Source organism: Pseudorasbora parva, chromosome 20, assembly GCF_024679245.1.
Source record: "Pseudorasbora parva isolate DD20220531a chromosome 20, ASM2467924v1, whole genome shotgun sequence".
In the NCBI taxonomy this organism is placed as follows: Eukaryota; Metazoa; Chordata; class Actinopteri; order Cypriniformes; family Gobionidae; genus Pseudorasbora; species Pseudorasbora parva.
The window spans coordinates 24,902,740-24,920,232 of NC_090191.1; the positions used below are offsets into that span (position 1 = coordinate 24,902,740).

A 17,493-nucleotide genomic window follows, 5' to 3' on the forward strand; every position below is an offset into this window, starting at 1 on the left:
GCTGCGCACAGAGACAGATCTTCTCTCACTGCAGAGGGTTCTCATTCGCGTCTTCTGGCGAATATACTGAGTGATGATGGCGAAAATGACTGGTCATACGGCAGCACTGGTCATACGGCAACACAGTTTACAAATATAGACCGTTTTGCCCACGTTTTCTTTTATTATCGCTGTTGTAGTGCACGTGTATCCATCGACAGAACCATACATAAAGCATTATTTTTCAAGTTACAACCAGTGCCGCCGCTCCCACCACGCGCTGGGGTCGAGCAGAACACACGCTACCCATAGCAACGCGTTATGACAACGACATTTCAGACTGACAGAGACAAGATAAACGGCTTTTCCGCCATTTGTTACTGTTTTGTACACGTTGTTATATTAATTATAATTCAAAATCTGTTTTATTCGCCACAATATAGTAATGATAAATGTTGAGAGGGGCACTTTTGATTCATTTTCAAAAAGGGCAGGGGCTCAAACTAAGCCCTCCCCTCTGCAGTGCACTTGCCTGGTGTGTGTAACGTGTCCATGGTCCTGACTCCTGTCACACAATGCGGCGAAATCTCCGACAGGGCTTTAACAGTCTAACGTTACAGTGAATGAGAGTATGAGTCGAGCCGAAACGAACGCACGTGCAGGCCATAGTGTGACATCCGTTAACCATAGTGTAAACATAGATGACGTCACGGGCTTTTCTATAAACGAAAGAACGTAGCCTTCGTTTGTATGGCCCAGGCAATTTATACATTTATAATACTTACTAAAATATAATTCATATTATTTTATTACTGTTGTATTAGTTGTTTGAAAAGTAAAAAAAGAAATTGGTCGGTCTTAAAGCCAATTTACAACCGGCAAGTCGGTCGGACTAAAAGGGGAAAAAAATAAAAAATTGAGTCGGCCCTAAATTGACAGGGTCGGTCGGGTTACGGCAAACAAGAATATTTTTAAGGATGGCCTAAAAGTGGTACCAGCATCAAGAGTTCTTTTCCCCTCTTATCCCCTCTTGGCTCCTTGACGATTTGCTTACACCCTGAGTCAAACTCTTAATTCTCGAATAGCGTGTAAAAAAAATTGAAGAAATTTACGCCAAAATAAATGCGAGGCTATATCTCCCCGATCCTTAAGTGTATTCTGACCAAACTTGGTGTGCCTTATGACAACCAGTACCTCCAACACAGTGCTGCCTAGTGGTCAAGAGATATAAAAAATGGCTATTTTTGTTTAGAACTTCTGAAAGGTTTAGGCAAAAATGTAGTTCATGCCGAGTCGAACTATACCCAATTTCTTTCCATATCAGCAATTTTGCCCGTCTGCAATTTTGAATTGTATTGTAAAATGCTATGTTTTACAAATGCATTGGCATATCATTATGAAACTTGGTATTTGTCGTCAGCATCATGCCCTGACAGTCCTCAAAAAGTTTTAGGGCAGTGCCACCTTGTGGTAAAAAGAGTTTTCCAAAGAATTTCCAAAGTTGCTAATAACGTTTTTAATTTTATTTAAAAACACATTTTTTTCTAACTCCACCTAGACCGTTAGGTTTTCACCAAATTCGAGTCAAATCATCTTCAGACTGTGCCAATAAAAAGTTACGGTTTTCTGTCCATAGATACTTTTTCTATACCGCATTAACAAAGTTAAGGCACAATGTCAAAATGATTCAAGGGCACATTGACACCTTCCGCTTTAAGCCAAATTTAAGAGGTGACATTTCATTGATTGTCCTTTTAGACGGCAAACAGAATTCATCACAACCTATATTTACTGTTTTTATCGAATGTGTTTCTGAGTAAAACAGGATCTTCAAACTTGTAAAATGTGCCTCGATTCATCCATCTGAAAGCAATGGTTTGGCGATTTCCTTTTAAAGGGAAAGCAACATTTTGAAGCACTGATTAATTGTGAATTAAAACAAAGTAGTCAATAAAGGTCCATTTTGATTTCATGTTCATGCGTTTGAGGGGTAACAAACATGATCCAGTTAGGATCTCTTGATGCTTATGACATTTGTTTCCTGATGCAATGCCCAGCCCTATGGTTTCCTGGTAAGTGCGTATGCTTCTGCCTGATCCTACTGCCATTTTCTTCTGCCCCCGTCCTACTGTCTCTATCAATAAAACTAAAACAATGAAATGATTCAAATAACTCACTTTACCACAATATTTCCCAGAGTCCTTGGTTTCACCTGTTGCATATCATCATCAATCACTGTCACTATAAAACAAAGATAAAGAAAGTGCTTTGGTCGTTTATTGAATTATCTAGCTATTACATGCTCAAATGTCAATCAAAACAACCTCTAAGACGCTCAAAGAGTTTGTAATAAACTAATTATGAGCCTCACATGTGCCACATGAAGCGTGCCAAAGTAAAAAGTAGAGGGATCTCACCGTCGTATCCAGGCACAGCTTTACCGGCGGTACCGGCAGGGGGAGCGAGGGAGCAGCCCAGACCGACACAGGACGCGGTGATGGAGGAGCCGCTTTCTGCATCACAGAGAAATTATAGTGATGAGATAAGCAGCATAAGCAGGTCATTCAGAATGAGCCAAACATAAGCTCATTAACATATGACCGCCTATATTTGCATATCAATGACTTTTCATCATTCAGGAATTTGAAGGAGTCTTGTTACTCATTTACCATGCAAAGAGGTTGACCCAATCAGAAGGTCATTCAAACAAAGGTCATTAAACCATCTATAGTATTCTTAAAGAAACGGTGTCATTTTTAATTGTAAAGGTCAGAGAGAGGGTAGACGATGGTGATGCAAACCTACATTTAGACTGTTTGTTGACCATGACTAATTTCATGAAAAAAATGAGTGCCCTGTATTGGCCAGCTTTTATAACATGTTTAATTGGCATTTGTCAGGTCTTGGGATGTCTGAGAAGTGGACCAACAGTTCGTAAAGACCCTTGCTGAACTAGCTGCCATTAAAGTCGACATGAAATGGAAATTCTATTTAATAATATTTATTAATTTAAAAAAAAAAATCACATTTATAAATGTGATCTTAATAATCTTATTGTGAACAATTTAGTAGAGTTACTGTTGATTAAAACTATAACTACAACTATTATTATTATTAGGGGTGTAATATATGTATAATGCCCCGCTGGCATCCTGGCCAAATTTGTCATGGCCTCCTAATAATCCCCATATAATGATTGTCTCCTCTCCACCAATCAGCTGGTGTGTGGTGAGCGTTCTGGAGCAATATGGCTGCCGTTGCATCATCCAGGTGGATGCTGCACATTGGTGGTGGTTGAGGAAATTTTCCCCTTCTATGCAAAGCGCTTTGAGTGCCTAGAAAAGCTCCATATAAATGTAATGAATTATTATTTATTATTATATTATAAATAGTTTTTGGTATTTGAAATTGAAAAGCTGAAATTAAATTAAAATTTTTTTTTTTTTATTACAGTAAGCAATTGTTATTTCAAGTTTAAATACTAAAATGACTAAGACTGAAATAATAAATAAAGTTCATTTAAATACTACATCAAGCTAATTCAAAATATTAATTAAAAAAAGTATATAAATAACCCTAAAATAACTGGCACAATTCATGCATGCAAATGTTTAATTTTTCACCTTTTTTTGGAAAGGATCAAAATGTCAACTTCATCTTCCAGTGAAACGACAGACCTGTCTCTGGAGACCTGGCAGCTTTCTCTAATCATTCTATCCTTTTAAACTTCACCTCTATCTTAAAATGGACCCTTTTCACATTTCCAGGGTCAGGAATCATAGTTAGGTAAACTTCTATAATGGCGAACGGGAGACGACAGCAAATATAATTTTTGTATTACCTTTTGCTCAAAACGTTCAAATCTGCCTCAATCCAATCAACATCCATGGGGTTAAAACGAGTCCACGCGCTTTTTATTTGCATAATTAGTTTCCTCAGATGTACTGTACGTTAGCCTAGAAATCTAGACGCACCCTAGCGGCAGCAAATCTAATCTGCCGCGAGTGTCGCCTAGCAACTCTCAATAAACTTCTGAGCTGTAAAAAACCAAACTCTGGTCAGGCCAATCACAATGTATAGAGTCAGTGGGCGAGGTTTAACATAATGACGACAGAGTTGCGCTTGCGTGTTACTAGTAAACACAGAAGCTGATGAACGGCGGTCTTTCGATTCGGCTTTGGCCACGACTCTGGAAGACTTAGGTTAAGCTTTTCTCTAAGAAAAAAAAAGGACCGGCACTGAAGTCATTCTTAAGAGGGGAAGATGTGTTCGGAGTTTTGCCGACCGGATACGGTGAAAGTGGAATCTATCAACTAGCTCCGCTTCACGTTGCTCTGGTTGGTTTTAACGCTATCCTATCGTGTGCAGAGGGAGTTTGAAAGACAACCGTTTATCCCGCCCCTCAGATTGAGCCCTGTCAATGGTGAGTTTCCAGACCAAACATCTTGATGTGGGTCTGGCTTGTCAGGCAGTGTGGAATCTGTCACTGTCACTACTGCTGTTACATTGACTTTAACATTCTATACATTATACACACATTTATACAATTATACATTTAACATGACTATAAATTGACTTATTTCAATATTAACAGAAAGTTACATGACATTTAATGGCACAGACGTTTCGAGGAAACTTGAAACTCATCACCTCCCTTGGGTTTGTTACCGCCACGGTAATGCAAGAGCGCATATTAAGTATGCATTTAAAACAGGACCCGCACGCTCGAGTCGCACTACCTGCATAAATTACATGATGTCTGGCTTATAAATAAACATCACAAAAGTTAAAAATATTTCACAATCAGTAGACGACAGAGCAAAGCGTTCATAAATAGACCACAGGCTTGTTCGTCATCTGTCTCGGAGCCAGATGCTACAGGAGAGCTGTGAACAGCAGGACAGAGAGCGAGCGAGTGATGAAGAGGGAGAGAGTGTAACTGGTAAAAAGAGGGAGGTAGAGAGTGAGGCAGAAACTGTTGGCATCGCAGTGTGACACCACGAGTCTGTCTGGCACTGCTGACATATGTGAGTAATGCAGAAAGCTCAAGCACTTTTCACAGGTGACGCACAGTGTGTGGAAACGCACACAGAGCAGGAAAGTCTGCTATGTCTGAAATTAGTATGTAGGTCATTTACTCACACAATGTTGTTACAAACTAGTACGACTGAAGTAATTTTGAAGAATGTGCCATTCCTTTTTATCATGCGATATATATATATTCATATATACATACATAAACATACAATGAGTCAATTTAAACTCTGCTATTTTGCAAGTTCTCCCACTTAGAAATCATGGAGGGGTCTGCAATTATCATCGTAGGTGCATGTCCACTGTGAGAAACATATAATCAAAAAAAAAATCCAGAAATCACAATGTATGATTTTTTAACTTTTTATTTGTATGATACAGCTGCAAATAAGTATTTGAACAGCTGAGAAAATCAATGTTAATATTTGGTACAGTAGCCTTTGTTTGCAATTACAGAGGTCAAACCTGTAGTTTTTCACCAGGTTTGCATAATTTCAAACCATGACATCTTATTGTATTACCAACAGTAACCTTGGAAACGGTGGTCCCAGCTCTTTTCAGGTCATTGACCAGCTCCTCAGGTGTAGTTCTGGGCTGATTTCTCACCTTTCTTAGGATCATTGAGACCCCACGAGGTTTTGGTTATTGTTGAACGCATGTTATTATATTTCACACACTTTTTTTATTTTTCCAAGTCTAATTAATTAGTCCGAGAACCGTTCGGTACATAATGCGTACCGAGCCGAAAGCCTCGTACCGAACGGTTCAATACGAATATGCGTATCGTTACACCCCTAATATATATATGTAAGCATGCATGTGGGTGTATTTATACATAATAATTATACACAGTACACACACACACCAATTTTGGATGTGATTAATTGTATGGCAGCAGTAGTTTAAAGCAAACCTTATTTTACTCATGAATTGAAAACCCCCATTATAAAACCCATAGGAAAATTTCAAGGGAACCACCGGGTTTTAGACGTCATCCCTGCACCACTCTATCTTAAATATATGAATGTGACTAATTATCAGTCATCTGTATCTGTAAAAATCTCTCAAAGTGGTGGCTTCCGAAACCATACACAATCACATACAATTCAAAAATGCAATGAGGTTTTGTGCCTAATGATTTCTCGAGCCTCAGCTGAAGAGGTGAAAACAAATGTGGCTGTAATTACTCGTTCAGGGAAACATTGCGTGTGACAAAATAATCACAACCACGCTGTCAGCATGTTTTTTTATTGTTTTTTTCTACTTTATTATGAAACAGGAAGTGTAGACTATGCAAAAGTGGCAGCCCTTCTGGCTTACTTTTATTATTTCAGTAATTCCATGTACACTTTCATTTACATTTATTCTTCTAATATTTATATTTTATTTATAAAAAATTACTTTTTAACAGCTTACATTTTAGTTAACAATAAAAACACTGATTCTTATGCAGTTACCTCATAATGTCATTATAATTACATCATATATTGGTACCATCTTGGTAGATTATTGAGTATTATAATTTGTTTTATTCAGTTTTTACATTATCATGAAACACCACTTTTTACATTATGATGAAGCAAAAGCTACAAGCTAACAAAAGTGGCTTCCCCTCTGGTGTACTTAGTGTCCGAATTTCATGTGGACTAATGAATCTTAGCGGGTGATTTCACAGATGGAAATAAAAATAAATCATCAATGTGGTCCATAAGACTCGTAGCCTAGAAATCTATACGCACCCTAGCGGAAGTAAATCTAATCGTCTAGCAACTCTCAATACAGTTTTGAGCTGTAAAATCCAAACTCTGGTCAGGCCAATCAAATTGTGTATAGAGTTGGTGGGCGAGGTTTAACATAATGACGGCCGAGTTGCGTTTGCGTGCTTCTAGTAAACACAGAAGCTGGCGAATGGCGGTCTTTCGAATCGGCTTTGGCTGTGACTCTGGAAGACTTGGAGTTAAGCTTTTCTCGGAGAAAAGAACAAAGAACGGCACTGAAGTCATTCTTAAAAAGGGAAGATGTGTTCTGAGTTTTGCCGACCAGATACAGCGAATGTTTAATCTGTCAACGAGCTCTGCTTCACGTTGCTCTGGTTGGTGTAGCGCTATCCTATCGTGTGCAGAGGGAGTTTGAAAGACAACCGTTTATCCCGCCCCTCAGATTGAGCCCTGTCAATGGTGAGTTTCCAGACCAAACATCTTGATGTAGGTCTGGCTTGTCAGGCTATAAGACTCGTGCACTACACCCCGAATCTTCTGAAGGCATTCCATAGCTTTATGTTACCAACATGCATATCTTATTGCATGCTTTCTCTTGTGCTCCATTGTTATTCAAGTCAGTCATCCTTTTAAAGGTACCCGATAAAAATTGTAAGGGTCAGAAATAGGATGGTACACTACAACTAATATGTTTTGTAAGCAAAAAAACTTGAACACTTTAACATTAAGTCAATGAAGTGAAATGAGAAGGTGCACTTAACCGAGTTTTGGTCGGAACAGAAAAATAAACATGAGGTTTTTGACACAAAAATGTCTCATTTGTTCATTCTGAAGTTCATGTCCTGAAATCAACAGTTATTGCCAGCCACCTGCCACCTCACGTAAAGTCGATTTAGTGGGCTGATAAACTTCACCAGAGTCAAAAACAAGCAGACTGTGCCAGGGTCTGCGCACGCACGGCGTCCAGCTCAACGCTCGCGGCCACGTTAAGGTCGTTTGTACAGCCAGCAGTCATTTACACACATACTCCCAACTGGAAACATACCAGTTGCCCAGCAACAGCAGTGACATCAGCAGCCCTCATCACCAAAGACCCCCACCTCTTCACAGCAGGAGTTGCGTCTTAAAATAGCACACAGATTATTATCAGGTCTCAAAAGCGGCAGCCTTTCTTTCAATTTCTGTGTGTGCTGGATGAGCGTTGCCGCTGAGAATAACAATCAAGCAACACATTTACATGCGTGTGTTTGTCTATTTGAGATTGCAAACACACTGTTTGATTTAAGCAATAGCCACTAAAAAGCGCATTAACCGTGTTATTTTAGTATTACTTATATACTATTATAGTATGCATTATTATTTTGAATTAATAAGCGGTTATTTTTATATTTTAATTTTGTATTCATTTTAATTTAAGTTTTCATCCTTTTTTATGTGGATGCATCATTAATATTTAAATTTTATTTTACTTTTTAATTTACTTTTATTTCAATCTTTCCCCGCCAGCATTAAAAAAAAAAAGTTGCCAGCCACCACCAGGGTTTTTGACCATTTTCACAAAAATGTTATAGCTCATAGCATATTTTATTTTATAAATATCTGAGCATGCAATATATATCAAAAGAATATATAGCTGACCCTCTTCTTTGAATCAATTCCTTTTTTATCAACATTTGAATATGGGTATTTTTCATTTAAAAAAAAGCAACATTTTGAACAAAAAGCTGAGAAAATCACGTCTTTGTGAAAGACTGTATCCAAATCAGATTCTGAACGATACTCAAACATCTGATTTTTGAAAACACACGTTTTCTCACAAATAACAGAAAATTCTGTGTTTGGTGGGGAAAGAGTTAACAACTTATAATAGCTTAAGTTTTAATTAACAATAACAACACTGATTGTAAATTCTTAAAGCTACACTGTGTGATATTTTCCCCCATCTAGCGGTGTAAAGGCATATGACTATCCAGTGAATATTAGTTTCTGTTCCTCTCAATTCTGATTTCGCTTTAACTCCTACGGTGGCCGATTTAGTCCAAGATTAACATGGCTTCCAGTTCGACCTCGTTCATGAGTGCCATCGAGTGTTCAAACGTGAAAGGTGAAGCTTGAATTTACGCGTATGTCCCTCTTTGGCTACTGTACTTTCAAGATGGAGGGGCAACATGGCGACTGGCATCCGAACCCCTCACACGTATGTATTTTCAATGGAATATTATAAACTTACGATAATACTTTATTACTTGAAAGAAGTAAATATACATTAATGAGCACATATTTTTGAAAGAACATTTTTTTAGCTAAGAATAAACTAAAAAAGTTACACAGTGTAGCTTTAAAGCTGCAAGCAGCGATGAAAGGGCCCTCGCACCTGGGACCACTGCCACCCGGTGGTCTCAGGAAAACAGTGAATAGTGAAGAAATATGCTAAAGTCACTGTAAGCCAGCAGATGGTGCTTTGACTATAACTTAAAATGGTCATGTAGTTGTCTTCAGGTCAGGACTATTATCAAACATGAAGTTTGGGGCAGTTCAGACATTGTATTCCTGAATTACAACAACTTCCTATTTGGTGTCGCATACATTAGCACTTAGCCGAGTGTTGCATGATTTTACATGTTTCTAGCATGTTTGGGACTTGATGGCATATTAATGTGTTTCTGGGAGGGAATTACAGTGTTTTTTGTAGATATAGGTCTGTTTCATGTGTCTACCGAATTTCATATCTGTATGTGAAACGTAGCTTGAATGGCGTTTAATTGAAATTTTGTCACGCCTAATTCTGAAAGCCATATCATACGTACATTTTCAACAATTCTGATGAGTGTGCAAAGTTTCTTGAGTTTTCGATGCGACTTATTTGGGAGAAGATAACTGCTATATTTATCCCCAAGATGTAGCATGCAAACGTGTGTGTAGGGGAGAGGGGGGGAGGGAGAGAGAGAGAGAGAGAGAGAGAGAGAGAGAGAGAGGGTGAGAGAGAGAGAGAGAGAGAGAGAGAGAGAGAGAGAGAGGGTGAGAGAGAGAGAGAGAGAGAGAGAGAGAGCGCTCACAACAGCTTGACTTCTGATATTGCATTGCTCACATGAGCCTGGGGAACTTTGAGCTAGTAATGACATAGATAATGATGGTTCAAATCACTTCCACTTTATTTTAGAAAAGCTATCACACCAGCGCAACCAATCTGCTGTTACACTACACCTCATCAGCTCTTCTAATCAAATCTCGCAGCTGAACAATTTAAACACGCTGTGGCGTTTGTGTGCTTGCACGCCGTGGTGATGTTATTTCAAGATGTGTAATAATACGACTCGTCTTGGTGTCGATGCATAAATGTGCTTTTAATCACGAATTGGATGGAGAGAGGGTGAAACTATAAATGGAGGACAGGACACACAAACTGTTGAGACAGATTCATTCATCACATTAAGTACATTAAGCCTCTCTGACCCTGCGCTCATACGGATTCAATGTTCCCGGCGTTCACGCATCAAGACAGATCTGACACTGCTTTTAAATTTGTGCTTTCGAACGACACAAAGAGTTCCAACTAGAAATATGGATGTTAGAAAAAAAGGTGATTCGATTCATTTTGTACAATATTCTCTGCTCAAGCTCGGCACCTGTTTATTTCTCAGAGATATTTATGAGCTGAATATGTTTTGTGGCCAGTATGGAACGAGGAGGTAACCCAATTCATTATACATGGTGATGGTTTATGTATCATGCTGGCAAGAGGGGTTATGAATATCAAAAAAGTGTACTGTTTTTCAGACAATCCATTTCAGGCTTGCCAGAGAAATAAGGGTGACTTTAAGGTCAGGAACACAAACAACATAAACATAAACAACAGAAAGTTGCACCTTTAGCCACCTGTCACAAACTTTAGTGAAGCGTAAAATAACTTGGGGTGCTTTCACACTTTGTATGATTGCCTGGCCCGAACCTGAGTTCGATTGCTCTCTCTCCCCCTGCCCTCGCTTTTCACATAATATTATTTGGGTCCGAACCCGGGTGCGTTTGCGTCATCAAAGCAACAGCTGTTTAAACCGTTGCTTGGTAATGACAGCGAGAAGGTGGTAAAGTGCATAGCGTTGCTCACCTCACTTTTATATTTTTGTTTTTGTTACCAAAGCTTCAGTACGTAATTGCACTTGCGTCTATATGCTGCGAATTAACTGCAAATGCTCTAAAGAAAGCTGAAGACGAGCAGAAATTACACCTAAAGCTCTCTGCTTGCAGCGTAACACCCGTCAGGAAAATTTTTATCAAATCACTTTCACATCAGCAGCAAACTATACCAGAGTTCACATGAATCAAACCCCAGACCACCTTTTTAAGCAGACTCGGGTACGTTGTTCAGAAGACGGAGTTCAGGAGACAGCGTTTACATCATCCAAACAAACCGAACTCTGACGTCAATTGAACCCGGGTGCGCACCAACAGTCCTAGTGTGAAAGCACCCTTAGATTTGTACCTGATTTCAGATTCCTTTCATCTAAGGCAGGGGTGTCCAATCTTGCTGCTGGAGGATCATTGTCCTGCAGAGTTTAGATCCAACCACAATGAAACCCACCTGAAGCAGCTGATCAATGTCTTACTAGGCATACTAGAAACTAACAGGCAGGAGTGTTGAGGCAAGTTGTAGCTGTAGCTGTAACTGTAACTCGGCAGGACAGTGACCCTCCAGGACAGAGTTTTACATCCCTGAACTAAGGTGTTACATGGTGCCATTATGAAGTTGTTGTTGTTGTTTTTTGGGGGTTAGTTTTTATTTATTAATAACTTATGCCAAACTTGTTCATTTGTTATCATATTAACTTGGTAAGATTGTAATCAAATAAGAATAAAGTATTTTCCTTTTAGGTAGTTTTTTTCAACAAATATACATTATTTTTGTATAATACGAACGTATTCTTGTACGTTACAATCTAACAATTTTTGCTAAAAATTAAAATAATTACCATTAAAATAATAATTTTGTAATGTATACAGTAAAAACCACAGCTTTCAGCTTTTGAAAGAAGTCTTATATCCAAGGCTGCATTTATTTGATTAAATAATACAGTACAAACTGTATTATTGTGAGATAGTATTGTAATTCAAAATAATCTTTTCCTGTTAACTTTTTCCTGCCAGCATTTTTTTTAAGTTGCCAAAAACCTTTTTGTGTTTTTGATCATTTTCATAAAATATTCATGGCCCCCAAAATATTTTGTTGTATGAATATCTGAACATGCATTATATCAAAAGAAAGAATGTAGCCTCTGCTTAGAAAAAAAAAATTGTATTCTAGCTTTGCGCATTTATTTTGATCAACCCTTAAATATGGGTAAGTTTCCTAAAAATGTGTACATTGAGCAAAAGTTTTTGTTGTTGTTGTCTACATCCAGATCAGATTCAGAGAGATGATCAAACACAGACAGAGTAGATCGAGTCCATCACCACCCCCTAATGCTTGCCCAGCTATATACCTCGTCTTGTGTCAACATTTCATTCAGTAACGTTAGGCAGTTTTGATTTATATGCCGTTTAATGTTGATGGTTGATGATTGCATATAATATTGCGTGTTTCTGCATCTTCTTCGCATGTGTTTTAATCAGGAGATTCAGCACTCTTTTAGAACGTGTTATACTGTACCCTGTATAACAGTGAAAACACAAAGCCAAAAAATGCCATCAATTGCGAGGAAATATATTAGTATATATTTAAAAAAATGTAATTTATTTTTTGTTATGGCAAAGCTTTATTTTCAGCACCATTACGCCAGTCTTCGGTTCCACGTGATCCTTAAAAATCATTCTAATATACTTATTTGCTGCTCAACAAACATTTCTGATTATTATCAATTTTGAAAACTGCTGTGCTGCTTAATATTTTTATGGAAACTGATGTATTTTTTTTTTTCAGGATCCTTCATTTCAATGCATTTAAAATTAAGTTCAAAGCAACAGCATTTATTTTAAGTTTGAAAAACATTACAAATGTCCTTTCTGTCATTTTTTTAAACATATTGACTGCTTCTGGATAAAAAAAAAACAATGTCAAAATTTTGAATGCTAGTGTATCTGGATGTCAAACCGCCCACACCTAATCCCACCTACAATCAAATGAATAAGGTGCCACTCAAGCTTCAATCAAACAAATATTTGATCTGCTTAAATCAAACATTACTTGACTCATCGTCTGCTGAGAGGAATCACATTGTGCCAACCACTGATATAAATGCCAGCTTCATCAATGCAAGCTTCATCTTAGGCTTTGTTCTGACATGTTTTGGCATACTTGGAAAAAAAAAACATTTGTTTGTACTGTGAACAGCAAAGACAAAACTATGAAATCCATTTTACAAACCTGATCCGAACCAAATCTATTCATGGTTTGAAAACCAATTCAAATTGGATGATTTATTGTAAGTCTAAATGTTCAATCAATTTGCACATCCTGATTTAGTGTAATAAAGTACATTTGGATAATGTATAGTCCTCTCTCTCCAAAACGACAGCTAACAGTGGTTGTAAAAGATTGTTTCTTCGTTTTGAGTCATTAATATGGCAATCAATGTATTTAATCTGAAAAAAAACGGAGCTGAATGACTGTGAATAATGCCATAAAAGACAAGACAGCATTATAAAACAGGCAATAGGAAATTACAGCAGTAATGAACCCGAGCGTGGCAGTAACTCACCAGTTTGCCACCAGTGATCCAGCACTGGGACTCCAAAACTCCTCTTGGCCCATTCGAGGGTCTCTATATCACAGCGCTCTCCGGCTACAAACAAGTTCCTCAGCCTACAGAAAGAAAAAAGGAAACAGCTCTTAAAAAGTCTGTACAGAGTAGCCTCATGTGTCCCCAAAGATTCTGCAGAAAACAAATGTAGAGAAGAGAAAGAATTCAGGTGTGCATTCAAAAGGTGTCGTAAAGAAACAAGAAGAACTGACAAGCAGTGATTGCATGAAGCACAGCTGGCGAAAGGTGAGGACTCGCTGTTCCTGTCATCAATCCTCAAACAAGGGATGGATTAAACCGTGCTGTGGGTGGTCATATCACACAATCCTTTCATCTGCTCAATTCCACAGTAAACTACACCTGTTAATACCGAAGGGATGCTCGCTAAGGAGCAAAGGACAGTCAAAACATCTGTTCATCATTGAGGCATGTTCGAAATGCTAATACTAGGGACAGTAAGTGAATTCGATTGATTTGGTAGTTGACAAACACAAGCTAAACTAAGACGGAAAGTAGATTTATTTTCAGACTCTCTTTGCATTTAAGTTGAATTCAAAATATATTACTACAAATTTATGTTCCTAAAAATTTCATATACAAATAAAAAAAATGTCTCTTAATGCTTTCCACTTTTTTACTGTAACATCAGATTAACAATTTAATGAATCAGCTAATAATAAATTATATTCATTATATAATATTACTATTCCTATAACATTAATTATATAAATAATATCATTATAATACAATATAAATAATTTAATAATTAACTGACTTGAGTGAAGGTTGATGTTTTATACAGTTATAAAAATACAAATGATTTATATAATTTACTTTTATAAAACAAAACAAATAATGCATTTGAAAAACCATTACTGTAGGCAAATATTGATTTTTAATAAAATAAGTTAATTGCGGATTGAATATTATTACAGATGGATAACAGCCATAGACGGTCACAAAAAAATATGGACGTAGTGTCCGTGACGTCACCCGTAGGTGTGTGAAGAAACATTTTTGCTGCCCAAAGTGGTCAGAGCTGGCCGTCGCCATCTTGGCAATGTATCACTCTCAGATAACGGAAAAGGGGAAAAGAGGCGTGATGTGGGTGGAGCTAAGCTGCCTGGTTACTGAAACCATGCCCACCTACATTGACCAGAGAGGCAATCCATATTTAAAGGATTAATCATTTTATGAAACGTATATATGAACTTATATAGTGATGGGGCTTTCAAAACACAGATTCCTGAAGCATCGAAGCATTATGAATCAGTGAATTGAATCAGCGGTTCGGATCCGAATCATGAATCGATACACTGATTCATGAGCCTTCAGGAAGCTGTTTTGAAATGTGCGCAAAAACTATGCTACGGATTTTCCACATGAAAATGGATGAGTTTATTAAAATTTGATGCATTTGGAGGCAAAACTCTTGACAAATCTACCCCTAAAGCTTTTGATACAGAAACTGTTTTGAGTGAAATTAACTGGCAGTTAGTTTTATAAATTGGCAATTTCACCAAGTATTGATATATATAATTTAATTTATATTTTATATTTAAACAAATGTAAGACCTGAATAAATTTGATTTGCCAAAAAATGCATTTCTCCTAACACATTGAACATTTACTTTGACATGCAAATAACAGTTGTTAGCATAAAACACAGTTCACTAGATTAAAAGTGCAGCACATCTTACCCCACTATCCCCTATAAGATCCCCCTCCATAACTGACGTCAGTGTTTATGATCAAGTAACCATATTAAAGCAGGGTTCCTTTCTGTTTCACTCCAGGGTCAAACAATGCAGAAACTATTCAATTACCTAGAGTCAAGGTCACATATGTGTGATCTGCATAACAACAAGCTCGAGTCTGTTGAGGCCAAAACACCATACATTAAAAAACACCTTCTCTCCTACCACGTCAGAGGCACAATCAGTGCCCACCTCTCCGCTTTTAAATGCCTGACAAAGGCACTTGACTCAAACATTCATTAAAAACATTTAATTAAATATTGGCATTCCTACAAGCTCTATGCAGAATTTTTCATCCCATCTCCCATCTTCATGTGCCACATCTGCCAACAATCATTTAGGTGTGTGTGTGTGTGTGTGTGTGTGTGTGTGTGTGTGTGTGTGTGTGTGTGTGTAGATGGGGGGGTTTGGGTAGAGACACGGCTCTCCTTGTGATAATAGAATGCAAAACACGCTGTTGCAGTTATGCCTACAGTGTGAAACCATCCTTAAAGTGATAGTTAAAGTGCCCGTCTTGGCACGATAAAGTTACTGTTCTCCAAAACAAAGAAAATTCTGAACTCCCTGAAAGGAGTCATCAGTAATTCCAGTTTTACATCCTGTCCGAACCCAAGTAGCTTTGTAATAAATTGTGTGTGTACTTTGACCCGCACTCAAGAGTTTGCTTTGTGTTGATGACGTCAAGATGATACTGTTTTTTGACCATGGATTCATGTAAACATATTGTAGAAGACCACCCAAACAGAATTGCACATAATATAGGCACTTTAATTAAACAAAATTTTAAAGTTATGAGTGATATTGCAGTTTACTGTAAGGAAAAAGCTCATGACAACATGACAAACGATCCACTGATGTACATCAAGACAGGATTATTCACTATATTGTGTAAAACTAGGTGAAAATATCATGCAATAACTTTTGCAATAAAGGTAGCCGTTTGCATCAGTATTTGTTTACAAATCCACAGATGTATTAGAGTCAGGAATCCAAGTGTGTATTTCTATCACAGCGACCTGCAGGTGTTGGTTAACATCGTTCATATGATCTTGTCGAGAGGGCAGATCCTGATCTTACAGCATAGCTGTAGATTCTCTGAGCTGGAAAATTCTTTTGAGTCGAGTCGTGCCCTCTGGCATGCATTTAAACCCACGCTGAGAGCCGCAGGTTACAGGACCGACACGAAAGACACAGTCCTGGACTGAGAGCCTGTGCTTTTGTGTGAAAGTCACGCATTGGTCTCCTTTTGGTCGAGCTAAATTGCCCTTCCTTTCATTTTATATTTGCAAATATATTTTGTGCTTGTGTCATATATGTGCAAAAATAAAACTGCCATATATTAATTTAGGGTCATTTTAAAGAAGCATAGTATAATAATAGCTGACAGCGCCAGAGCAAAATAAAGCTTGTTTAAAAGTAAATAATGCTTAGTGAAAAACACATCATTATTACTACTATGATTTGAATAAGCCAAGTGTGGGGAAAAAAACAAAACAGAATTTTATGCAGAATAAATATTCACGAGTTGTCAAAAAAGTTTAATGAGCGCCATCTAAAAAAATGATAATTATTATGGTATTATTTGACATGATTGATGTTACAGCATTTTCTGATCTAGATGGGTCCACTATGCTGGTAAAATTGTAGTGCATTATTTAGATATTAGATATTTGAAAGTGCCTAGCCAAAAAAAAAAGTCGCTGTTTGGATTCAAATAGGCAAATGCTTAAGAGTCTATGATCGGATTATTATTGCAGTGATCATCGCATTTCTAGCATGTGAGCATGGAGGACACTTTACAGGGTGCTTGACTCTTGCATTGTCAGTACAAGATCTTGTCCAAAAATTAGTACACCTTTAATGGAAATAACACAACCACAATTGTATGCACCTCTTGATGGAAATAAATGTTGTGAACATGCCAGAAACATAATAATTGCTGTAATAATTATCCAATCATATACATTTGCCTATTGAAATCTGTGTGTGTGTGTGTGCCCTTGTTTAAGATGGGACCAAATGTCCCCATAAGGATAGTAAAACCTGAGATTACCTACATTGTGGGGACCAGCCAGCAGTCCCCACTTTTCAAAAGGCTTATAAATCATACAAGATGAGTTTTTTTGAGAAAGAAAAAATGCAGAATGTTTCCTGTGATGGGTAGGTTTAGGGGCAGGGGCAGTGTGGGGGATAGAATGTACAGTTTGTACGGTATAAAAAACATTACGTCTATAAACAGTCCCCAAAGATGGAAGAAATGGTATATGTGAG

At 37.6% G+C, this 17,493-nt stretch overlaps 1 protein-coding gene across 1 annotated transcript in view; it reads right to left on the minus strand.

The window, feature by feature from the left end:
• Positions 1-17,493, minus strand: part of acss3 (acyl-CoA synthetase short chain family member 3) — a 44,196-nt gene that overhangs the window by 8,652 nt on the left and 18,051 nt on the right. The window contains exons 9-11 of the mRNA XM_067427568.1: positions 13,424-13,527; positions 2,397-2,492; positions 2,157-2,220 (exon numbers count right to left, since the gene is read on the minus strand). Of these exons, the coding sequence (XP_067283669.1) occupies positions 2,157-2,220; positions 2,397-2,492; positions 13,424-13,527 (264 nt within the window). The remainder of the gene's footprint in view (positions 1-2,156; positions 2,221-2,396; positions 2,493-13,423; positions 13,528-17,493) is intronic.